This window comes from Anastrepha obliqua, chromosome 2 (assembly GCF_027943255.1).
Source record: "Anastrepha obliqua isolate idAnaObli1 chromosome 2, idAnaObli1_1.0, whole genome shotgun sequence".
NCBI lineage: Eukaryota > Metazoa > Arthropoda > Insecta > Diptera > Tephritidae > Anastrepha > Anastrepha obliqua.
In genome coordinates this window covers 65,275,306-65,302,233 of record NC_072893.1, presented here as the reverse complement: position 1 = coordinate 65,302,233, position 26,928 = coordinate 65,275,306, and the positions used below count along the sequence as shown (strand labels likewise).

The 26,928-nt window shown below is 38.3% G+C and overlaps 3 protein-coding genes across 3 annotated transcripts; 2 read left to right on the top strand and 1 right to left on the bottom strand.

Moving 5' to 3' along the window:
* Positions 1 to 905: 905 nt before the first annotated feature.
* Positions 906 to 2,501, top strand: LOC129238176 (uncharacterized). Its single transcript, XM_054873210.1, has 3 exons — positions 906 to 930; positions 993 to 1,238; positions 1,309 to 2,501. The coding sequence occupies exons 1-3, from the start codon at positions 906 to 908 to the stop codon at positions 2,499 to 2,501; spliced, it is 1,464 nt and encodes a 487-aa protein (XP_054729185.1).
* A 9,326-nt stretch (positions 2,502 to 11,827) lies between these two features.
* On the top strand, positions 11,828 to 24,045 carry LOC129239013 (uncharacterized). Its single transcript, XM_054874276.1, has 3 exons — positions 11,828 to 12,072; positions 12,247 to 12,504; positions 22,919 to 24,045. The coding sequence occupies exons 1-3, from the start codon at positions 12,000 to 12,002 to the stop codon at positions 24,043 to 24,045; spliced, it is 1,458 nt and encodes a 485-aa protein (XP_054730251.1). The 5' UTR covers positions 11,828 to 11,999.
* On the bottom strand, positions 22,698 to 25,646 carry LOC129239014 (protein-lysine N-methyltransferase EEF2KMT). Its single transcript, XM_054874277.1, has 3 exons — positions 25,465 to 25,646; positions 24,602 to 25,403; positions 22,698 to 24,535 (listed from the first exon to the last, which is right to left on the bottom strand). Exons 1-3 carry the CDS (start codon positions 25,546 to 25,548, stop codon positions 24,423 to 24,425), a joined length of 999 nt encoding a protein of 332 aa, XP_054730252.1. The 5' UTR covers positions 25,549 to 25,646; the 3' UTR covers positions 22,698 to 24,422.
* Between the last annotated feature and the right edge of the window lie 1,282 nt (positions 25,647 to 26,928).

Genomic DNA, 26,928 nt, shown 5'->3' with positions numbered 1-26,928 from the left:
GTTTTCAGCAACACTTTACGCTACAGCAGGACAATTCTCTGTAGAAGGTAAAGTTTTGGGTCTGCCAGTCTATCTGCCTCGACAAAACCAGTTTGCTGAAATTTTTTCATCAACCTTTGGATTTTCGACTCATTCAGACGATTATTTCTGCGAACTTTATGTTGTTATTCAAGATCGACCATTTTCATAAAAGTTTCAATAATTTTAATTTAATTAACTTCATCAATGGTTACCCTCGTACTACTTAACAGATGTCAAAGACGCCTTAAAAAAGATACCGTTTAGGAATTATTCATTACTGACATCTAGGCGTTAATTTTGAAAGACCTTTACTTGGATCATTTGACATGGTGACCTACGTGCAGACCCTTCATCAGCCAGTTTATCAGCTAACTCGTTCCCTGTAATTCCACAAGTCTTATTTGGGTGCCTGGACCTATACCATTGCAGCTCACTTTAACACGTTAATAAATAAATTTTCGTTCTCTCAATATATCTCTAAGCCAGCTAGCCAATACATTTATTTAAGCCTTAACTGATGCGCTCTTTAAAATTTTTAGTTAGGCTTAAAGTGCAGTGAAATTAATTTAAGTTATGGACTCGTTCAGTAAAGCTTACTTTAATGGCGAGATGTACAAAGGGCCCGCAGACCTCATTACTCCTTTACCTAACTTTCTATCAACTAAAAGACGTAGTTTTTACAAAGTAGAACTGTCGCGTAACACTCCCCAATTATACTGTTTTCTCGAGTCAAAGATAACGTCTGCTAAATTCCGTTCTTTTATCTCAACACATAAGAAAAAATGATGAGCATGTCATCAATTTAAGAATTTAGAAATAGTAAAGGCAATCAATCAGTTCGGAAGCTTTGAGAAGAGTAGGTGTGAAAACTATTGTACGCAAAAATGTACCACTTTCCAGACATTTTGGGTATGCGCAGGAGCTGATAGAGGCGACTCTCTATAGAATCTGATTAAATCTGCTTATTTCAGTTTACTTGTGCTTATTCGCGAGTGGCTGTTTTTTCGGCTACTACGGCAAATATGCCTACGTCTACGACAACCTCTGGACGCATTGGTATGCAATGCTCGGTGGCATCATAGCTGTGGCTTTGGCTGGTGGCCTGACATTGAGGAAATATATGCAACGCCAATATAGCTACGATCACTTCTACGTAATTTTCTACGGTTTGATATGCTTCGTTATCAGCGCTTGCTTCATGTTGACAGACAATTTGGGTATGTAGCTAACGGGAATAAATGAGTACAATTTGAAGCTGTTCAAGTACACAGCTTATTTCTCATGCAGATATTTGCTTCTATTTCGGCTTCATCGGCATTGGCACTACGCTTATCCCCTGCTATAGTTACATCAGCATACGCAGCTCCTCGGGTGGTCTTCGACCTGCGCGCTTGGCTCTCGGTAACACACTTTACTTCGGTGGCTTCACTGTGGGCTTCAGCATATTTAACGAATTCGAAGCTATTTATTGTGGTTGGATTTACATGGGCATCACGTTGTGCATGCTGGCCGGAGTGGTGATCAACGAGATACTGCAATATTTCGGTTTGTACGATTACAAAGTGTCCTATGATTTGGCGTTGAATTTGTTGAATGAGGAAAAATTAGTGTTCATGCCGAATAAGTCGGTTTATGCGCTCTTTGTGGGCAGGAATGATTTCTTTGTGATGCGCAACCGGCAATGGTTGGTAGTGGGTTTCGCGGCGATTTTGGTGCTTGAGCGTGCGCTTATATATTCTTCGTCATATCTGCAACTAGCTTGGAGCTCCACTTTTGGCTACATGGGTACTCAATATTTGTATGGGCCATGCCTACTCTATACGCTTGGCTGTGCGGTAGGCTGCATTTTGATGGTGCTTTACAAACCCAAACTAGTGTATCTGATGTTTGGTGTAATCAAAATCACCGCACTCTCTGCGATATTGGGTGTTTATGTCGATAACTCCACAAAGAACTGCTTCTACTTTTTATGCTTTTATTATATTTGTATTGGTGTATACTCCAGTGTGGCTTTTCAGCTTGTTCTCGAATGCACGCCATTGCTTTACACAGAACTGGCTTTAGCGGTGGCCTTCGCAATCGAGCTGTTTGTATTGGAGGTCCTAAAGTATGAGACGAAGGCCGATGATGCATGGCACGAACTACTGGGAATCGGTATATTCAATATACTTTTGACTGCAGTAAGCATAGGGCTGGTACTGATATTTATGCCGCGCTCCCGTGGCCTCATTGATATGCGTAATAAGCTGATGGGTATAAACAGGAAAAAAGCTGTGACAGCGCCGCAAATTGGCCCGTGGAATACCCACTTTTTTTTGTACCACGATCTGCAACCAGATGATGTGAAAAGTGTGAAGTTGGATGGCAACCGAGTGTATCAGCAGTATCCCAAGGAGTCAGAGGACAAAGTGGAGTTGCCAAATGTGTGTGAACGGCTGCCGAGCATTGGTTCAGCAAAGGGCACATTTTATGGAGAATAGTTGGGCTCAATGGACAGCTTGTACAGTAAGACTTTCCGTTATAATTTACGCATTGAAATGTGGAAGGACATTTTACGTGTGCCAAAATATACCTTCTAAGACTAAAATGAAGGACGACTATTACCACAAAGTTTTTTAGTGATGTTAAAAAAAAAATTAATTTACAATAAAAGGATAAGTGTGAAATATTCTTTAGCAATAAATCATTTGATTAATATTACTAAGTGGGCCAGACCTAGGGTACATAAGGAGCTTATAAAATTTAATCTGTTACCTGACGATAACTTAGAAAAAATCCATGCAAGCAAAAATTTCGGACGAATTCAATGCCTAGAAGCCCACTTTGGTTAGAAATGGTTTGTTAATTTTTCAGACCGAAGTTCCAACTTCTGACCCTAGTTATATGCAGTGATACACAGAACCAAAGCAGGAAGGACGCTCTAGAATATTTGCTTCAGGTACACTTTCCGGGTTCATCAGAAGCATCGGTAACAGATGACTGGGCTCAATACGACAAAAGGTGTGTGTTAAATAAAGCAGCTTGGAGATTGCCCGGAGTAATTTTTGCTCCCGACAAGGTTTGCTGGGCCACTAGGTCCATTCAGTATTTTAAGGCACCAGACAAGGACCATATCTCTCCAGCTCTCTTAATAAGAGGGCTAAATACTCGTTTATTGCCTTGTCGCCATTTTTAGGTTTTACTTGCCGCTATTTTCAGGCACATTTTTAGCTGGAAATGTATGCCATTATTATGGCGTAAGTTAAACGTGGTATTTATTCCAGAAATGGGCAAGAGCTACCCAAATCGTACAAACCGATTAGCCTTAAATCTTTTTTCTAGAAAACTATGGAAGGATTAGTGGATCGTCATATTAGGGTTTTTTTATTTTTTTGGGTGAGGCCCTACCTCAATATGCCTGCGACTTAAAGCGACCGTCGTCTATTGCGTTGAGTGGTGGGTCACTAAATCCTCCTCTCCTGGGGAGACTCCCTTCCCGGTACTGCTTTCTGCATAACTTCGGGAGGGCCCAGAACGGCGTCCATGTAGTGGACCAGTTCTATTCAGCCATGTCTGGGTGGACTATATTTGAAGCCAGCTTCCGGCTATAGACCCGACTTCTTACGTCTCAATCTGCGCCGCGTTTATGTCTATTGACCACAATTGTATCCCTTATTAAGGACCGTTTTCACGTATGGAGGTTTTATAGGGCGGCTCAATAAGTACCCGTTTGATGAAAGAAGACGTTCCTGAGGGAAGTTGATTTAGCATCATGTGATGCTATCTATCAAACGACGGCAAAACAAATTTTAGACCGATTGATAGGTTATTTTGCATTTGGCTGCTATTTGAGTAAGACGTGTTTCGTGATTTTTGCTAAGATGGAAAAAGATCAGTATCGTTCGGTAATGCGCTTTTTGTTTTTTGGATGGGGAAAAATGCGACTAGATGCAAGCAAAGTTGGATGCTGTCTATGAGGACGCTTCGCCATCTATGACCACAGTTAGTTAATGGTTCAACAAATTTAAACGTGGGCGAACATTCGTTTTTGATGTGCAGCGACCAGAACGCCCGGCAGACGTGGTTACCGAGGAAATCATTCAAAAAGTCCACGACAGGATTCTCGCTGATTGACGAACGAAAGTGCCCGAAGTAAGAGAGGCCATAGGTGTGTCGACCGGAACGGCAATTAATATTTTACGATTGCGATTGATTACAAGCAACAACAAGCGGTTGCGGCTGTTAACTTCGAAGCAGTGTTTGGAGAAATTTAGGCGAGATCCGAAGAAATTTTTGCGTCGAGATGTCACCGTTGATAAATTCTGGATTTATAATTCTCCCAGTGAATCTGCTCCAAAGAAGGCGAGGACAGTCCCATCGGCTGAGAAGGTCATGGCGACAATTATTTGGGATGCTAGCGGCATTATCCTCATGGAGTTTTTTAGGAAAGGAAGATCCCTGGACAATACTACAGTGAGTTATTGGATCGTTTTTACAAAAAATTGAAGGAGATACGGCCGCATTTGGTCAAAAACAAGGTGTTATTTCACCACGATAACGCAGCAGCACATTCATCCGGAGTTATCGCCGTCAAACTGCATGACTGCACGAGTTTTTCTGGTTCCCTAACATAAATAAATGGCTCACTGGGATAAAATTTAGTTCAAACGAGGAAGTCCTCCCCGAGACAGAGACGTATTTTGGAGAGTTGGACAAATCTTATTTTTTGGCGAGGTTAAAAAAGACCGGAGCGTTGGGAGAAGTGTATCTTTCTAAAAGGGGACTATGTTGAAAAATAAAAAAAATTTTTGAACAAATGGTGTCTTCATTTCTAACACGGGTACTTATGGAGCCCCCTCGCATGTTGATGGAACACATGGTATTTGCATTTGTTAGCTCACTTTATAAGATGCCTTTAACTCCATACTCAAATTTTTCTGTAAGCTTTGACTTAGTATAAGAATGGGTAAGGTCTTTAAATTGATGAAAAGATATTTGTATAATTGGTCAAGTTCAAGATTTTCAATCGTATCTCTACTCTTAGGACTACCTTACCTTCTCCGACCGTAAGTTGCCATCGATAGAAGTGTATATACTTGCATTGAGTGAAGCTCAAACTCATTTCATTATTATTTAAAAAAATTTAGTAGCGAAAAGGAGAAAGTTTTGCAAAAGCGGTTAAAAGTTATGGTTATCATGAATTGGACGTTGGATCATGCAGTTTAATGCAGTTGGTTTATTTTCTATGAGGTTTTTACAACGGGAGGGCTTGAGTGAACAATCCAAAACCGAGTATTAAATTGAAATACAAAATATGTATGTAGCACCATTGATGTAGTTCAGCTGACACTATACCAAAGGGTCTCCATGATATGATAATAAAAAAATAAATACTTGGCGCATACACTTCTATCTTGATATTGTTCCACAAAAGGAGGGACCTGCAGTTTTAAGCCGACTCCGAATGGCAGATATTTTTTAAATATGAGAAGATTTTTCATGGCACAAATATGGTAGACTCGATGGTTTGCCATTGTCTGCCAAGGGTTGACAGCTTTAAAAAAAAATATTTTCTGTTATTTTGCTGTTTCATGCACGGGGTCTGGAACCTACGCACTCCAAAAGAAAGGAGGAGGACAATGATGTTACCTCCTGTTTTCATTTTTTTAAGACTAAGGTTTCTGAGCTGTGTCTGAAGCACATTCCTGTTTATCATAAGAAAGTATATAAGACACCTTGGCATACCAAACGGCTTAGGCATCTAAAGAATCTAAAAAACAAATTTTCTAAACTGTATAAAAGGTCTGGAGACCCAATGCACTTCTCAAAATTTCAATGCCATTTAAAAGAGTTTAACTGTTTGAACAAGTTCTTATATAGAAATTACATCTTGAATTTCGAAAACATTATTATTTCGGATTCGAAGGCCTTTTGGCAATTCATCAAATCAAAAAAGTCTTGCTCAATGGTGCCAAACAATGTTTTTTATAATGGCAAATATGCAAATTCTGCCATAGAATCTGCCAATTTATTTGCTGACTTTTTCTGCTCTAATTTTGAACCCGACTTAGACTCCGATTCTAGTTTACCCTCTAATAGTTTTTCACCTCTCAATTTTGGCACTTTGTGCCTATCTGTTACTGACGTCGTCAAGGGTATTATGAAGCTTAAGTCTACAACGAAAACTGACTCGGATGGCCTTTCGGGCATTTTGCTGAAGAATTGCTTGTGTCTCGCTGAGCCTCTCACAATTATATTCAATAAATCGTTGTCCTCTGGTATCTTTGTTGACGACTGGAAATTTACTTCCGTTACGCCTATATTTAAGAGTGGAAATAAAAACGATGTTAGCAACTACAGACCGATTTCGAAGCTTTCGTCTGTCTCAAAACTTTTTGAGATAACAGTGAATGATAAGTTATATTTTGCTGTCAAAGGCCTAATATCTACCAACCAGCATGGTTTCGTTGCAAGTCGCTCCACCGTCACTAACTTGTCTATTTTCAATGATTACTGCATTTCAGCCTTCCAGAACAGATCTCAAGTTGATGCAATTTATACAGACTTCTCTAAAGCGTTTGACAAAGTATCGCACCGAATACTCTTGTCGAAGCTTGCATCATTGGGTATACACTCCACGTTTTTGTCGTGGATCAAATCATATTTGTCCAACAGGCACTGCGTAGTAGCCGTTGATAATACGACATCCCGTGCATTTATTGCATACTCTGGTGTCCCACAGGGAAGTATTCTAGGACCCCTCCTCTTTATACTTTTTATTAACGATATTGGTTCTTGCTTTTCGTTTGCAGAACACTTGTTGTATGCAGATGATCTAAAAATATTTGCGGTGATTAACAGTCTTAGTGACTCTGAAAAGTTGCAAGCTGACTTGCACAATGTTCGGAACTGGTGCTATTTAAACCGTTTGTCACTAAATATTAGCAAATGCTTTCACGTAAAATATGCTAAATCAAACAATACTTTGCATACCTCGTATAATATTGCTGGCTTACCTTTGCAATTCGTTGAGGAAATTAAAGACTTAGGCGTTATTTTCGACTCTAAGCTGAATTTCACCAGCCATGTTAACCACGTCATAAGACGATCATATGCGATGCTAGCATTCGTACGCCGAAATTGTTCTGCATTTACTAACCCATACACTCTCAAAACATTGTATTGTGCTTTTGTTAGATCAAGATTAGAGTATGCCGCTATTATTTGGAGACCGTACCAAATAGGTCTGTCTAATCGGATTGAGAGAGTTCAGAAAGTCTTTCTTCGTTTTGCGCTCCGATCTTTAAACTTTTCTGAACCTGTACCATCGTACCGCTCTCGATGTTTATTAATTGACTTAAAACCACTTGATAGCAGACGATCTATTCTATCGTGCTCATTTATTATTCGTATCATTTCTGGATCTATTGATTGTCCTTCTCTTTTAAGTAAAATTCAATTTAATATACCCAATATGAGGCTCCGACAGTATGAAACCTTTAAAATTGGCTTCTCGAGAACCAACTATGGGGTGAATGCTCCGATTCCTAGGACATGTGCAGATTTAAATATGTTTTTCAATTCTTCTGGTGCTGATTTTACATGGCCGTATGGCATCTTAGTCAATCATCTTAAATCGTTCTTTTCATAGTATACTACTAAACTATTGTACATTAGCTTAATATAGTCTGTAAGAATGTATCCATTCAAAGACAATAAATAAATAAATAAAACCTATTCGGCTATGGCAACTGCCAATATCATATCTTTGTTACAATGAAAAAATCAGTGCTTTTCAATTAAATACTTAATTTTCGTTTCTCAACGGTACACCCGACGCGGACATTCTTTATCTTGATATGCTTTATCACAAACCAATGGTACCCGATTAGTTGTGGCGAGTCAAACGAATATAATTAAATACAACTAATAAATATAATAAATTAATTATAGTTAATTTTATTACTTAGCATAAAATATTTTTGTGTTGTTTATCAAATCTCCCGAGGTATGTGTGTTGAAAATCTCCTACATAGGTCGCTTTGAAACTTGTATACTAAAGATCTACTGAAACTGAAAGCAATTTTGAAATCTGCTATCAAGTCATCCAAGGCGCCGGGTGCTAGTATCGCCGAACTTCATTGAGCAATTTTTTATGAATTAGATTTTTAGCCCCATGTTTGAGAAAGTTCAAAGCATCTTTTATAGACCCAAAAGATGCTTTGAACTTTCTAAAACATGAGGCTAAAAATCTAATTCATAAAAAATTGCTCAATGAAGTTCGGCGATACTAGCACCCAGCGCCTTGGATGACTCGAAAAATTGGGATTTTGAAAATTCTATAGAGGCGTTACGACTTAATCTGCTATCAAATTGCACAAATGAGTTATAATTGCAGGGTAATCCCCTGAAACCGCGTCTGATAAGTGAGTACATTTTCACTTTGATTGATATAAGTGGTCGGTTAAACTTTGGAAAAATGCTCAAAGGTACACACTTTCACATGTACACATATATGTATACATATACCCTTTGTCAAAAAAGTACCGGAAATTTGTCAATCGAACATAAGAAATTTATTATTCACTCAAATTTATTCCATCGCCTTCAAAGCAGGTCCCCTTCGAAAAAAATAAATTAAATAATGCTAACGAATAATGCAACATCTTCCAAGCGGAAGTGTATGCCATCAGTCTGTGTATGGAGGTAATTTTGCAGAGACAAGAGCGGTTTTCCATTAAAAGCGACAATGACGATACACTGAAGGCTAAGCAAATGGTTAGAGGCGCGCAATTTCATTCAGATTATATTGGGCAAATTCGTTAATGAGGTAGCTAATGGACACGATACATAGGCTATGATCTCAAGACTAATGGAATCTGAGCCTTTCTGGGTGGTGGTAAGCACAAATAGCATTAAAAAAGAGTACAGAAGAGGAGATCACAGTTATGGGATTCAATCTGGCAAATCAATGGAGGAAAGCTGTGGAATTGCGCTAAGCAAAGTTCTTTATGGGAGAGTATAATAATCTTAAAACGAACAACGCAAAGCCCTTATTGGGAGAGAATTATAATGTTAAGTTAGGTTAGGATAAATGGCTGGGTGCGAGGGGCGTACTTGCACAAATATAAAAAAAAATTATCCGTTGTGGTACCATGCAGGGGGGAAAGTGGAAGTGAAAAAAACCAGTCAGATGGAAAAAGGAATAAGAGGCCTTGGATTAGTGGATCACGATCAACAGTGTCTATTTACATTCGTATTAACCGCTTCGAGATACTGATGAATTTCCCCAGGTGTGTGATATTTAAATCCGTAACATCAGCAGGTGTAGCGAAAAAATAAGAGCCCAGATATATAAATCTTTACCCGACGAGGGCAGGGCAGCTGAGAAGAAGAAGTTGCTGAGATGATTTCCTCATGATTGTCCTCCTTACACCTTCTGCAGAAAGTACTTGCAGCAATCCCAAGTCTCACCGCATGAACACCTAACAGAAAATGTCCAATAAGAATACCAAATTCGAGAGCTGCGGCTTTGTTAGCTTTAGAAGTTCCCTCGAGCGCCTCCGATCTACCCGTGGTCAGAAAGATCTCGCGACTTTGCACGTTTGCGCACTAGCGCTATTATAAGCTTAAAACGAACAACGAATGACTTCTAAGAACAAATTGTGAGTACTCACAGCCATTCTTATTGGCCACTGCAATCTGCGAAGTCATCTGCACAAGCTCCGGGTTTGGTCTAACAACTCTTAATGACTCTGTGACTCGTCTCCACAAGCATCATCACATTTGCTCCTCAAATGTAATGCCATATAAAGAGGAAGAAGTAAACATCTTGCTCTGGTACGGCGGAAGACAGATTCATACGCTCGGCTCAGTCCAATATCATCTTAGATTTCTTAAAAGCGCCGGATAAGATACTATGAGGATTCAGAAGATACCATGTCCTTAATGAGATTTCATGCCCATCTAATCCAATTAGCAAGACAAATGCATTTTCCGGAATCGACTCCGGTTCTCTTTTAAGTATTTTATTGACTGAAAGTAGATGACTTGAAGTGATAATATGTGTTTTGTACCGAGAAAAGAGTGAGCCGGCGATTCAGCTGGATATAATAATTTTCCAATGATGTTTATCAAGTTTTTCACTGGAACCTACTGCACAATGATAGCGTTGTGAGTTGGTGCGTTATTGGGCTGCAAAACCTCTGAGGGTTTTTCTAGTGATTTCCGATGTATTTGTTCTTTTAATTGCCGTATCTTTGCCTTCTTCTTGATTGGCGGGACTACCTCTTAAGCGATTTTGGCCATGATTAATAAAGTTTTTCTTAGTTGTGCTAACCGGTATCAGTTGGACATACCAAGTGAAGCCAAATCCTTCTCCACCTGATCTTTCCAACGCAGGTAGTCCTTCCTCTACTACCACCAGCTGAGTCGGAATGTTTGTATTTAATCAGACGACATGATCCAGCTAAAAAAGCTGCTGGATCTTTATTCGCTGCCGTATTACTTTCAGATAATGTTCTTCGTTTCTCTCAGGGTGCATTCAAAATACGTTTTGTATATTAGAAATGTCACGACAAAAGAGAGTAGAAAGAAAAGGACAAACTAATGGTACATAACCGACATGAAGCTGGAGCTGAAATCATACAACTTTTCCTCATTTCATTTCATGCTGAGATCCGAATGTACACCTCTTGGACTTGCATGATAATGATAAATCAGTTGGTCTACCGGTACCACGTTCAATAGATTCGCTTTGGTTTCCCTATTACATTTTTTTAGTCCTGCCATGAAAAAGTTTCTCATAAAAAACACCTGCCGTTCGGAGTCGGCTTGAAACTGTAGGGCCCAAAAAGGGGGTAGCGTCAATTATATAGGGTGATCAATCATGAGGTGCTTTTTTCAATAGTTAAAAAAAAAACAAAAATGTAAATTATGTTCAAAACCTTTATTTATCATTTGAAAGGACATTCTTTGACATTTACTTTTTGAATATGACTTCATTCAAATGTTGGCCGCAACTACGCTTAAGGTGGTCCATTCTGAAGGTCCAATTTTCAATCACTCGTTCGAGCATTTCGTGAATAACACGCGTAATGTTGGCTTCCAGAGCTTCAATCGTAGCTGGTTTATCAGCCGTTGTTTTCTCTGGGTGTAAAGGTAGCTCTTGAACCTGTTCTGGTTGCTCTTCATCCCAAATACGGCAATTTTGCTTATTGACGTAACCATTGAGCCAGAAATGCGCCTCATCGCTGAACAAAATATATTCTTCAAACGCTGATTTTCATAATACAGTTGAACAATTTGTAGACGTTGTTGCGGTGTGAGTCTTTCCATGATGAAATGCCAAACGCTGTTCAACAAATCCACGATGACAGTTTGCCACAACTCGCGCGCGATCTGTAAAAAAACGCAAATGAAAAAAACTCCTCTTAATTGATCACCCTATATATACATATATAATCCCTTTAAGCTGACTTTATAAATGATCAATTCTCGGTACTTTTTTGACAGAATGTATGTATGTATATGCATGTATATTAACAGCTCTGCCATAAAAAAAAAAAATATTATAAAAAAGAATACAACATCAAAAAATTCTTAAATGCTTCGGTAGCTTAGTTTTCCCAGCTGGCCATTCCGGTGAGCAATTCTTCCTTGCCTTTATGCTCTCTCACATGAGTTAAACAATCGTTATCTTATCACAATTGGTAGCAGACTTTATCAGAATTTATCATGGCAAAAACAAAAGGTTGGGCACAGAAAAAAGCATCAACACGGACCGTGCCCAGTGTGAGCAATTTGCAACTCAGTGCGCGGCGTCACCCGGAGGAAAGTAACTGGAGGCAATATACAAAGTATAACGTGGTCAATGTAAGTGGGCGTGAAATTTGAACGATTAAGCAGAAAGCTGCAGTGGGCAATGCATTGAAATTCTAAAATTGTTTGTGAATAATTTGTCTACTGATCACTGACCTTGTGGAGGCAAAACTTTGGAAATGGCGCGGAAATTGTCAAATTTGTGGGAGAATTTCGTAAATCAATTCTTTTTGTATGTACCGACTTTTGTAGGTATGTTGAGTATAATAAAAAGCAAAATAAAAAATGTTAATTAAAAAATTAAAAAAAAAAAAAATGTTAGAGAAGTTCAAAAAATAATAAGAAAACACAAAATACAAACTAAATAAAAACCATTTAGTTAAGTGCATTAAAAATTAAATATAAATTCCAACTGAATTCTTCTAGTGTGCTTAACCTTCTTGCCATGCGGCCTCTTGTTCGGCTACACAATTTGCTCACTGATCGCCGAGCGCACAGTGAATGCGGGGCTCATCGAATATGGCCCAATGATATTTGGTGGTTGCAGCGGTTTCGTTATTGCCATGATCATGTTTTTGGTGAAAATCTTCAAGGGGCGCATCATTTTTTGGCACATCCCGCTTCTATTGACTGCTGGTGTTAGTAATTTATTAGCCAGTTGTTTCTACTTTGCCAACGGCATGGGTAAGTACTCGTATGTAGCGACACCTCTAACACCTCTTTGTTGTTAAATGATAGCAAATAATAACTTAAGTAAATAAAAATATTCAATATAGGCGTTTCAGGGTCAAAGGTTTGGTATATTGCTTTTTACGAATATCAACCTGAGGGCCATTAAATAAATTTCTAAGTATCTAATTTATCACTATTCAACTATTCATCGTTTCGATTGTCCTCTAATAAATTTACTTACATACACACATATATGTATGAGTGTCTGTATATCATTGACGTTGGGTTCATAATCTTTTCTTATCTGCGCAGCTGGTATTAATTGATTTGGCGAACACTTTACGCTTTTTCCGTGGTAAAGAACTTTAAAAGAATCAGCGCATTCTGTGCGTGTGTGTGTATGTATGTATATACAGTGAGTCACTGAACCGTGGATAAATACAGGGTGCGTTTTATGTTGTAGATCCACTTTTTTTTGTAATAATTTTTAAATGCGACGCAATATTTTAATTTATTAAAAATCCACTGTGCACTCGGGCTCAATTTATAAAAAATTTAAATTTTTTTTATTTAAAATTTTTATATTTTTTTGAGTTACATAAAGTTATTATTTTTTTATTTTTTGGAGCATAAAAAAACTAGCATAACTAGCTTACGTACCATATATAAGGTGGCGCAAAATTAATCATCCAATTTTGTTTGTGAATAACTTTTTAACTAAATAAAAAAAAATATTTTGCGTGAGGGAAATATTTATTTGACCTTTATGCGCTCAATTACTGGTGTTTTTGTATACTGCAGCTGTCTTGTTTAGAAGTGTCAAAAGTGATTGGCGTACGAGGCCATTTGCAAAAACTGTAAATCTTGCGATTATTAAAAATGTTTCAAAATAACAATCGAAATCATAACTAAGAACTTAGTCTATCTATTAAAGATTTCCTCAAATAACGGGGCTTTGCATTTTAATACGCTAAATGATTTATTGGTCTCCTTATTAACACACCTCCGATAAGTCAATTTAGGCCAGCCCCTATCTGCGGTACCTTGAGGGTTCCACAGTAAACCTGAGTGAGCATTTTGTCTGGATTCTTTTTCAGTGTGTGTCCAATCCATTTGTGCTTTCTATGCTTGATCTCCTTTTCAATTGGCTTTTGTTACTCAATTGCCATAGTCGTTGGTTAGAAACGGTTCACGGCCACCAGATACCGATAATACGACGCAAATATCTATTTACAAAAGACTGTAGTTTTTCGGTCGAGTTTTGTTTTAAATGCCAGGTTTGACTGCCGTAAAATAAGACCGATTTTACGTAGGCATCAAATATTCTAATTTTCGTTATTCTTTTAAGCGCTTTATTCGACCACACACTGAATGGTCGACGCTGTACCACCGTCAGGGTTGAGGATGCTGCCGAGATACTCAAATTCTTTTATATCTTCTACTATTTCTCCATCCAACTCGAATTGTGCCTTGTTGCTTATGTTGATTCGCAAAGACTTGGTCTTATTTGTGTTAACTTTAAGGTTAAGCTTTAAACAGTCTTTCGACATGTTTGAAAGTCTTTCTTGCATTTCGTTAAAGGAATTACGAGCAAAAACGACGTCGTCAGCTTGTACATACGTTTCCAGATCATGTTTAGGGCAATAATGAAAAGTATGGGGAAGAGCGTGACACCCTGTTTCACGCCAAATACCGTGGGAAAGGACAGTTAATAAATAGTACATAACTCGGCAGCAAGACCCATTGTACATATTTTTGATGATGTTGATTATTTTAGCGGACACACCTTTTATGGACAGAGCTGACCAGATAATGTCACGCCTTAAAGCATCAAATGCTTTTGCAAAATCGATAAAAGCCAAATAAAGAGGCGAATTGATCTCAGCAGATTGTTCTATAAAGATCCTCACGATATGAATGTTTTCGGTGCAATAGTGACCAGGTTTACAACCAGTTTGATTTAGTCTTATAAGCTTGCCTAGTGGAGTTGATATTCGTCCTAACATAATTTGAGTCAATATTTTAGAAATAAATGGGTGAATCGATATGCCGCGCCAGTTCTCACACTTTTTGCGGGCGCCTTTTTCGGAATATTGATAATAATTGCTTATTTTCATTCATTGGGTATTTCTTCATCTTTCCAAATTTTCTGGAACAATGGCAGCAGCAACTGACCAAATGCTTGAAAAAGTCAGCAGGCATACCCTCGTTGCCATTAGCCTTATCAGTATTTGAATAGCCGTTGTTATCTCTGAAAGATATGGCGGACCCATATCTATGGTCGCGCTCGAATCTCCACCATCTCTGCGCTTTCATCGTGCGATGCGTTGCTAATAACACTGCCTAGCAGGCTTTTTGCCAGAACGGCAACCCAATAATTCTGAATGTACATCATGAGTAGACCATTTCAGCTTTCTTTTTTTTACAGTAGGTCATAGATACCAAATTTTGGTCCTAGAAATCTTTCTATTACGCGTAAAAAGACACATTTTTGTACTAGAGCGAGAGATCCTACATACAATCGAAAGCAAAGGCCTAGCGCTTAAAAACTGACGATCACTGTACTTTTTCTATAGCAGCTACAGTTTGGTTTTTTTAAGCCACGCTTCCTATATGGCTACAAAAAATAGATTTCCAAACCTCAATCCAACCACTCTGCGATTGTGAGTGGATTGCGTCCATTGCAATCGCATAATAGCATTGGGTAAAAAAACTAGTATCTTCTGGGGATCACCCTGTATGTAGAAAATTGAATTTTATAAACTATTCACTATTCAAGGTGTTCCCCTTATCATGCAGCTGGAGGCCCTAAACTTTTAATCCACTTTTGAACGGGCGATAAATTATTAGGAATTTTTTCATTACTGTCGTTTCCATCCCCGATAAGCTCGCAGACCATTTTTCCAGGCACGGAGTATAAACATCAATAAACAAATCAAAGCTTAAATATAGAAATAAACATACACAGATACCATACGACCCGTGTGCAGCGCAGATATTCGTAAGCAACCGTGGGCCTTTTTCAAGAGATTTGATAAATACTACGTTGTTCAATAAGTTTTTCGGTTCGATAAGAAAAACACAATTTTATGGTTCCAAATACACTTTATTATTCAATATAGTCTCCCTCAACATCAATACACTTCTTCCAACGAAATTCCAAATCATGAATTCTTTTCTGAAGTGAGAATTTGGAAGGGCTGCAAAATACGCTTCCACAGCTGTTATGATCGCATCATTTGATGAAAAATGCATACTTTTTTTAGATTTGGAAGCAGATGGAAGACGCTAGGGGTCAAATTTGTTGAATGGTACAGTGTCCAACAATTCGAACTTTAATTCAGGGATTTTAGCCATTGTGAAAATGCTCTTGTGACACGACAATTTTTTCATGAATTTTTTTCTTCAGTTTGTCTAAAAGGTTAAAATAACATTCAGAAATTGTTGTTTTACCAGTTTGCAAGTAATCCACAAACAAATTTCTTTCGCATCCTAAAAAGTTGATGCTAACACTTTCTTGGCCGATTTCTGGACACGAACTCGAACTCGAAGAACCAGGTTTACACCACTCTTTAGGCTCTTGTTTTGATTTAGAAATATGGTTATATACCATCTCATCCATAGTGATGAATCGACACACAAAATCCACTTTATCTTTTCGAAAACGCTCTAAATGTTGCTGAGAAAGTCGCATTCGAATGTGTTTTTGTTCCATTATTAACGAGTTCGGCACCCATTGTGCCTAGAAACCCAATAGATGCCTAGGGCTTCTACTAAACCTCTTCCAGTCAATCGACGATTGGCCAGTACGGTATCCTGTATATATTCTACGATTTCTGGTATTGTTGCAGTTTTTGGCCGCCCTTGACGTGGATCGTCTTCAAGGCTTGTACGACCACGTTTAAATGTAGCAATCTATCTTTCTACTGTACTAATTGATGGCGAAAATTTCGTTCATAAAAACCCAAAAAACTCAAACGTCGAGCTTCTTTTTGAATTGAGCCTTGCGCAAATGATTTAAAACTGCTTTCTGTTTTAGCTTTTGGGCGATGCTACGACTATTACATAACATGCCGGACAACCTTGATTATTTCTTTGATTTTTTCGACATTATCGACATTTTCTTTAATATCAAAAATGTCTGAACGGAATCGACGAAACCAAAATTGTACGTAGTTAGCTATTACAGTATCGTCACCGTAAACACCATTCACAATTTCGGCGGCCGTCGTAGCCGAATGAGTTGGTGCGCGACTATCATTCTGAATTCACAGAGAGAACGCCGGTTCGAATCTCGGTGAAAAACACCAAAATTAAGAAAAACATTTTTCTAGAGCGGTGCCTCGGCAGGCAATGGCAAACCTCCGAGTGTATTTCTGATATGAAAAAGTTTCTCATAAAAATATCTGCCGTTCGGAGTCGGCTTGAAACTGTAGGTCCCTCCATTTGTGGAACAACATCAAGGCGCATACCACAAATAGGAGGAGCCGCTCGGCCAAACACCCAAAAAGGGTGTACGCGCCAATTATATATATATATAAACTGTAAAATGTAAAAAATTTTTTCTTTGTTGCCTTCCCTTGTTAACACCCTGTAACTTATAACTGAATGGAAAAAATAAAAAACAGCAAAAGAATTTTTTAGTGTGAAATGTCGCCGAGCATAAACTTTAAATTGTTTGATCGATACTTTACGAGATATCGATCCCTACATCCATTGAATTTCTTTTTCCCCAACCTAATAAATCTACCACGCACCTCTAAGTAGAATGTAATTATGAATAAATAGTTAAATTTTTAAAAATTTTGTATGAATTATGAGTCCGGGCGACTTGAAAAACGTTTACGGCGCTCTACTCATCGAACTCAGAGTGGTTGCTCTAAAACTCTAAATAGAAGTATTTATGAATTTTTCAAGCCGTGATTCTTTATGTATGCAATTTTGATTGTATTCGGATATTTTTCAAGCAAAACATATGTATGTATATTCTACAATCTTCTAGAGACCCAACCACTTAAGTTTTTCCAAGGTGTGTTAATTTTAAGGCTTCTTTTTAAATCTACGTACGTCCATTATTAAAAATTGCGGTTATTACGAGTACGAGTTTACAGATTTTCGATGGTTGCCATAAATTTGTAGTACTTATTTAAAAAAAAATCGTATGCTAAGTGATAGTCATATAAGTATACTAGTTAGAGGCAATGGGAGTACAGACGCAAAATTAATCACCCTATCGAAATTTTTTAATTTTTACAAATGGCGAGGTACGTCCAGCATATTTGAAACTTGTGAAGCTGCAGTATGCACAGACAAGCAATAGGGCGCGTTAAGGTCAGAAAAAAATTTCCATCACTAAAAATTTTCTTTTTTATTTAGTAAAAAAGTTAATCAAAAATAAAACTAGATGGTCTATTTTGCGCCACATTGTATATAACCGATATGATAATTGAGCAGCAATACATGTGCCTTAGCATAGTAATAGCAAATTTTCAGTAAAAGTGACGTATCAGTGGAGGCTTTTCGACTTAGGACGCCACTTCGAGTGAGGAAAAAAGTTTGGCTAATTAAACTTAAAAAACTTTTTACAATTTTCGTAAAATTTTTTATGATAAATATTTTTCGTAAATTTTTTATAAACTTTGAAAATTTCTCTGTATGCAGTTTATAGCTCATTTAATTTTAGTGTAAGTTTGAAATCGCGTTTATTTTTGAAATTTTTTTTGCGTACGATGTTGAAAATTTTCTTCTATATAACGCACAAGTTCGGAAATCTTTCGAGTTAATCCTTAAAAAAATTCCACTTAGTAAAATCAATAAAATTATGAATAGTCAGAGAGCCAAACGCAAGTGTTGTTGTAATTTTTGCAAATTTTTCATCTATTCAAGGTCGTTCATTTTATGATCGTTCTGGAGTTGTTGTTATTTTACGCGATACTGCCAAAGCTCGCAATATTCTGCCGACATTTCTGAATGTCTGACGAACTCATGACCGTGAAATCTTTCAAAATAAATAGTAATTTTTGAAACCGTCTTAAATTTCTCACAATGAAATACTCGTTGTTGTTGTAGTAGGCTTACTACTTAGGTCTGCACTCCACTAAATGTTGTCATCGAACCGGAAAACCGGTTTGAGAGCACCGTAGTCTACTTACAGCTGAAAACAGAGGAGCATAAAACAGCTAGTGCTGCGGGGCGATGTCCTTTCACCATTGCCTTTCAATTTCTATATTGCGAAGTTCACCCAACCATCAGAGGGAGTTTCACTGGACTCCTATGCTGACGACTGTTCGATAATGGCGTCCGGAAATGGCATTGATGACTTGCGCTCCAAAGTGAACGTATCTCACCAGTCTTTCTTGTTTTTTCACTGCGAGGAATCGCCAGCCGCCCCGACGAAACCCTTTTAATACCTGGACGAAGGAGGCCAAACAGGAAAAGGTGAAAGTCGATGGCTCACAAATACCGACCGATAAACAACATTTTAGCTGTCACTTTCCAAAGTTTGCTCTTCTTCTCAGCGCATTCAGCCGCAATTGAGACAAAGGTCTAAAATCGCAACAAGGTCCTGAAATTGCTAGCCGGCAACACTTGTGGCCAAGACAAAAAAATCGTGCTGGCGACATTTAAAGCAATTGCCTTATTGATTCTTAATTACGTTGTGTCCGTCTGATAGCCTGACACTAGTGATTCGCAGTGGACAAATTTTCAGAATGCTGCCGACTGTCATATTACTGCCATGATGCCTTCTGATATCTCCCCTGCCTTGCCTTCACAATGAGTGTTCCATGCTCCCGTTTAAGGAACACAGTAAGATGCTCAGCAATCAATTTCTGTTAAGGTGTTGCCAAAGGAATTACCCTTGCAGGCATTTGTTGGGGAATGAGCCACCTCCCAAGTGAGTCAAAAGGCATCTATTCGACTACACCAACGAGATCCAGGACCAAACAAGACCGCGCCTAAGGCGTTCCCACGACAGTCGGTTGTACGTAATCGGAACGACTAGAATTTTTATTCGGCAAAGGACTGCCACTTCAGCAGCATTCCCCGTATATATATGGAGAATGTTTATGTTGGTACAACTACAACCACTGTAACTACTGGATAAGATAGTGTACTGAGGTATTGAACGGTCTCTTACCACCTTCATAAGCTCTCGACCCCCGAGTGCCGTTAACGGAGTCCAATCACCACCCGGCTCAATTAAGTGGTGGTAGTACTAACCACTTATTCACATACCCTCTTAAACCCACTCACCTAGCACCTCTTCCCTCTGGACTCAACTCGTCGAAACAGTACGATCGGTGACAACAAGTACGTAATATTTGATTAGCGTCGTATGTGATCTCTTCACATACTAGAACTTTTTTTTGTACTATTATTTAAAAGGCGGAATAAAAATCCACAAATTGCCATGGTATTCCAGTTTATTCTTATTTTTTAGCATCCAACTAACTCGTCTGCTCCGTCATAATGGCAACTTCTTTTAACAGTACTCGTCTGCCCGTTATTACGGCAGCTTGTACTAACTGTACTCGGCTGTACGGCATCTCATTCTTTAACTTATCTTTTCTTTTCTTCACGTCCTTAATCCCTCGTAGGATATAGCGCGTCAAGCACTCCTGCGCGCCGTCTTGTGCGATTTTTGGCAATGTACTCGTACTTCAATTGGTTCCAGGTCTTTCCGATGCTTCCAGTTTCCCTTTCAACTGTTCGCCTCGAAGTTTCCCTTGGTCTACCAGGCTTGCGGCCACCATTCGTAAGATAGTTAAACTCTCTTGCCTTTCGTGCTATGCATGCATTGTTTTTGCGTAGAATGTCTCTAATCCATCTCCATATTTGGCGTTTTATGAGCATTTCGACTAGCTCCATTTGCGCATTTTTCAGTAGATCTGAGGTCGAAATTGTTTTGGGCTATAAAATGTGGAAGATGTTCCTCAGGCAGCGATTGATTTTTGTGTGAACGCTGATGTTGTTATTGCGCCACCCAGAAGACAGCATACCGAAGGTGGCTCTAGCTTTACCAATGCGAATTTTGACAGCTTCATCCAAATTAATTTCCACTGGTGCACCCGAAATGTTAGGTTGGGGAATAAGTTAATAGCGTTTTTATATTTTCTTTTATATGGCAAAGGGTAAGTATTCATACGATAGAACTCTTTCTGCTCTAAAAAACTAATATATGTTAATTGTATTTCTTAGTTATTTAATTTTTTATCAGTTTTGAGGCTTAGAAATGGAGTACCCAGGGGACAAAAATTAACATTTTCGATACCTGCTCTTCTTTGTTTTTCATCGAGGTCAAAAAGCTGCCGAAGCAGCCCGGTAAATTTGCGACGTTAGGGAGAAGCTGTCATAGGTGAGTCTACAGCCCGGAAATGGCAAAGTTCACAAATGGCGACTTTGACGTCGATGACACGTCATGCAGCGGAAGGACTTCTGAGTTCGATAAAATCACTTTTAAAGGAGAATGGTCGCTAAACCAGTCGTGAATTGGTGGAAAAAATAAACCACGAGTATAAAACAATTCTCAATCACCTTCATTCAATGGTATTTAACGAAAAATTGGGAAACTGGGTGCCTCACGAGCTCAACGAAGAAAACAAAGAAATTCGCCTTGAAATTGCTTCTCAGCATCTCGCCCGCCATCGAACAACATACGAAAAGTCATAAACCGCGCTTTTCGTACCGAATCCTCCCGGGAGATTAGAAATGGTGCCAGTACATCAATATGAAGCAAAGAAGTGAGTGGGTGGCTCCAAGAGATACGCCAAGGCCGAGAGTCAAGCCGGATCTTCTTCCAAAGAAGATCATGATATGTGTTTGGTGGGATTGGGAGGGCATGGTGCACTAGGAAATGCTCGAAAAGAATGCCACGGTCAACAAGGGCATTACCACGCCAACGCCAGGGTCCATGTTGCGCAAGTCGTCAAAGCCGCACTCTAAGAGTTCGAATGGGAAGTCCTTCAGCATACGCCATATTCTCCGGACCTTGCACCGACCGATTTCCATCTTTTCCGCTCCCTGTGAAACCATATGAAGGGCGGTGCCTTCGATAACAAAGAGGTCCTTAAAAACTGGCTCAACAAATTCTTTGACACCAGACCAGAGGTGGTCAAGAGGTGGGAGAGGTTGTAAACAGCAGCGGGAAATTTACATATAATCGATTAACTTATGAATATATTCATTGTGTTTTGTTTAAGGAGTTATATACAGTTAAAAGGCCGAAAAGCGAATTTTCCCGAATTTTTTCTGAGAAAACTTTTAAATTTGTTGATTTAAAAATTTGTGCATATATTATGTTATCTTTTAACTGCATTTTAAGACTTAATATTAGTAAAAATATTTATTTGGAAAGAAGCTACAGCTGATCTCCGGGAGCTCCTCTCAAAACAGACGTTTTGCGGTGACCACTATATCTCTGAACTGGATCCTCTCAAATTAGAAAATTAAACAGATTTCGTTAAAGTAATGTTAAATGTAGTAATTAGTCGAAGTAATAAGCAAAATAAATTTGTTTGACAAAATGGGGTTATTCAAAAAAAAAAAAAATTGTTTTTGGACTAAAATTTTGGCCTTAAATTGTTTATAAAAAAATATTTATCGGTGAGAAAAAATCTCCGATTAATTACTAAAAAATATATTTAAGAAGCTCGCGTTAAAATTTGAGACTAGTAGGTTTAGCCGTTTTCAAGTAATGTTGGTCATCGACTTTGAAAACACCATTTTGAGACAAACGCATTTAAAGTTTCAAAAGCACTTTGCTTTACTTTCAAGCACTCTGAAACTTCTTTTCAAATTTGCGTGTAACTTCGAAAATATTCACCGGAACTATATTAAATTTCTTGTGTGTATTCTTAAATATATGTACATTAAGAAAATAAAATAAGAAAAAAATCGTTGTTTTGAAAACTCTAACTGTTTATAACCCCTTAAAAAAAAGCCTTCGGTAAAAACGCTACGAACGTATTCCCTAACCTAATATTTAGTTGCAGTTGAGTTGCTAGATAGACCTTGAGTTCTTATACTTATAAATATTTAAACCCTCGGTAGGCGCGTACGTAATTTTTGGTATATCGCACAAGTAAGAGTTTAACCCGCTGCATTGTCTTTTTCATAATCGTACCAGCGTTACGCGCGTCTTACGAAGCAATTCGCATATTTCACTAAGCCCCTGTTTAGATCGATCGATGAACTCCACCATAAAATATTCTGGATAGCACAGTTTTATTTATTTTCATCAGTTGTTCAATTTCAGCCATATCAGTTTGAGCAAAAAAAAATTTACTGGCGCGTAGCTTTTTATTGAAATTAGATAGCAATAATCCTCTTTATCTACGTTTTTACATGCACATACGCACATACATACATTCATATATTTACATATGAACATTGATATTTACCTACTGGTTTTTTGATATCTTTTCAGATACTGCCGGCGCATTCATCTCATACCTCGCGTACAGTTTAAATTACATAGCTGGCTTGAGTTTCTTGCACACCACACTCCATAAGCGCAGCCGTTCTATAATGCTGACGCTTGCATTTTCCATCTTTCTGCTTGGCACTGCGTTGGCCGTCAGCCTTATCGGCACCAGCTACACGCAATCGAACGAAAATGTCGATGTAACAACTGCCAAAGTACCGGATGGGCTTTATGTACCTTTTGCTGGTGTCTACCTTGCGATTTCCATTGTGATTTTAGCTGTGCTTATAGGTTTGAAGGTGATGGACTATTTGGGCATCGTTGATTGTCAAAATATTTTGGATAACGAATTTCGTATCGCGAATTCGAATGGCAGCATTTTTGACAAACGCAAGGACATCATTAAACGTGTCAAGTTTCTTTATGTTACCAAGAATCAACAGTGGAACGTCACTTTGGTGGTGCTCTTCACCGAAGCTATACAGTATGCGCTCTTTGTGTACTTTATTTTTTGGTTTGTATTGAATCCAGCTATACGCCTGACTGCCGTGGACAATGTGGATGCAATGCTGTGGGTGGTTTTCGCCGGTTCAGCTGTGTGCGTTCTGATTGTGGTGTTCTTCAGTGTGAAAGTCACATTTGTAGCCAATGAGATTTGCCTTATTATACTCTGTATTTTGAGTATGATCATTTGCAGTTCAGTGGATACGACAGTACCGTTATGGTTTATACTATTCTTCTTCGGCCTGTCGTTTTCAAATTTACAAATTTCACTTGTGGAAGTTACACATTTCCGCTTTACTGAGTTGCTTTTCTTTGTGTCTTATTTGGCCAAATTGATTAGCACCGGTGTGGTGTATTATTATTTTGTGTCGAATTCTAAAAATTCCTTTTTCTACGCAACGGACGAAAGTACAATAATGGCGCAGGGATTTGTGTACCTCATAATCACGGCGCTGGTTGCGCTCGTGGTGGGCGTAAAAGTGCCGCGTACGCATTGCATGACACTCTTCGAAATACAATACGATTTACTAGGCATAATCTTTAAGCAGCATGAGATTGAGCAACTGGATGTGACGTGCCTGCAGGATGGATCTATTCCAACGATAAGTGCGCATGCCCACTATTGAGTTCATTACATTATAAACGTTAAAATATATTATGACATGAATTTATACTTAGTTTTGTTAAGGCCTATTTAATTATTGAAATAAATCATATTTTTTAAATAAATAAATGCTAGTTTTAGCCACCCGTTGGACGCCTTTTTTAAAAACTTCGGTTGGGCACCCGGATCTGACCTTTTTTCGTCCTGTTCGAGGATTCTTTTTAAAAGGTTACACAAGTAAATCGATAGAAAATTAAATTTTAGTCAGCTACCTGGAAGCTCAAGTGACCAGCTATAATAGAAATATTTTAAATTTACGTCCAAACTCGAACAAGTCTGGCAAGACCCGGGTACACAACGAAGAGTTAAATGAAGCGTTAACTGCCTACTCTATAGCGGCTAGCTTTGGCGCGTTATATGGAATATTTTGACAGGTGTCGTACGATCCCAGTAAAAATTGCACCTATCCAAAGGTATCACCTCCCTCTCGGCATATTGGAAGTGCAATGAATCTGAAAATAATAAGGTTTAAAATAAAATAAACTTGTAATGTTATAAAAAAAAACTAAAATGTTTACCTAGCATATTGAGAAACTTTTGCAGCGTGTGCTCATTTCTCACTGTTGCCGCAAGCAACATCTCGCAGACATCTTTCTTCACCTTAAACACATAGTCAATGGCATATGTTAAGGAATCGAATACTGTGTCGTCATACACAACATCTGCTGCTAATATTACATCCGTTTTGAATGCGCTTGGCCATTCCATTTGCTCGATACCACCCCATTCCAGCTCGCACAAATTCAGCAATTTGTCGTTTATTACATAGCTGCCATTACTTGTTTCTATAGCTTCTGCGAAATTTCGGCGCACGTTCTCCTTCATCAGTTCAACGCATTCGCGGCTACCATCGGTTAGTAATAAATGTCGCACCTCACAACACTGTGCCAAAATCATTCCACATAAACCAGTGCCGGCACCCAATTCGAGAATGCATTTTTCGCGCACTATATCGCTATTTTGCACTAAATAATCAGCTAATGCAATCGAAGCTTGCCAACTGCATAGTCCTGTTGTGCCCGCCGCCACAAAGCTTTTGGATTCACGTAGTGTGAGAGCGACGCTCAGTGCTGGCTGTAAGTAATGCTTGTAAGCATATTTCTCCGTTGCATCCTGCGCAACACGGAGCTGTACAGCACAGTAACTTTCATATACGCTGTCATGCACTTCGTCATATCTTTTTTCCAATTGCTGCAGCAGCTGTTTGAGGAAATTCAGTTGATAGCCGATTTTAATTGGATATTTTTGATTAAGAGGATGCAAAAATGTATGCTCTATCAGCTGCAGTTGCTGCTCCCAGGTAAGGTCCAGTGGTATTGCCTAAAATGCGAGTATTTATGTATTGGAAACTAAACAAGTTCCAAGATAGTATACTGAGTACCTCCCAATCAATGCAATGCAAGGGATGACAACAAAGAAACTGATATTTGAGTACATCGATGAATCCTTGGCAGTGGTCTTTCATTTTCGTGTTTCCTTTATAGTAAAGGTGTTTTTAATTAACAAACAAATGGGAAGAAAAAAACATTCAAATGATACTCCATGAAGTTTACTGGTAAACAATCAACAGCTGTTCGAGAGGCGACAGATATGTTACGTCCACGTGCCTTCACGCAGTGTTGCTTTTGGAACTTAATAATGAAAGAAGAGTGAAATAGGCCCGTAGCGTTTAACAGCAAGCAAGTGCAGCGTGGTTACAGTGTCTAATGTTGAAAGTTCTGTAAAAATGATAACACCGAATAAATAAAATAAACGTTGCGTGCTCTCATTTTCATTACAAAAAAGATAAAGAAGAATGGGGCATAACAGGAAGTTCATACTTATATATAGTTAGTAAGTTCAATGAATTTCTTGTTAGATATTTTGTATTTCTAAGCGATAGTTCGACAAGCTTGATGTTTGAAGTTTTAGAGAATTGAATAATTTTACAAGTTCATCATATATATTTTGTCAAATGTGATTTAACTTCGTTTGCGTCAAAAAGTACTCTTTTGACGTAATGGAGTTTTGGCTAGTCGCTGTTTGTAGAGTGCCTTTAAAATTTAAAACAACTTTGAAGGCTGTTCTGCGAAATCAATTTAAGAGTATAAACTAAAAATATAGTCCAAACTATCATTAAACATGCAAAATTTGATTAACAATTGACAATATTAAGCATTTACAATTCCCAGAACTCTACAAGATGGGCAGCCTATTTCCAAGTATGTAAAATTGTATTAAGATCCGAATATAACATTCAAGTTGACGGCCTGATAACCCTGACAATCCTTTTTTGCCATGTTTTTCAACAAATAAATGCCCCTTTTCTATTAAGTCCAACTAGACAGTTTTTCTTCACGATCAGCATTACTCAAAATTAAACGCTACTCTGACACCGGTTCATCTTACAACAAGGTCCCGAAGTTAAAACATGCAAGTTTGCACAGATAATTATCCCTTAACCTAAACTATATCATTAATTTCATTTTATATAAATGTAACACCCTAATAGGGAATGAGGAGCTCACCTCAGTTCAAGACGAGCTATTAAAAGTGATATCAGTAAACCAGTTGATTTGTCTTTGCCACGCAAGCCCAAGTCGAACTCATTTTTGAACGTTGTATACGAGGTGTTTTAAAAAAATAAGGTGAATTTTCATTTTTCTTAAAAAATATTTATTTATTCATCAATTTCTATTTTATCTCATTCAAAGTAGTCCCCCTCAGATATAATACACTTGTGTTAGCGTATTTTCCAATCATCATCAATGAATTATCGCAAAACACCGTCCTTTTATGGGTCTGTTCAATCTTGGAAAAAGGAAAAAGTCGTTGGTGGCCAAATCTGGTGAATACGGTGGCTATG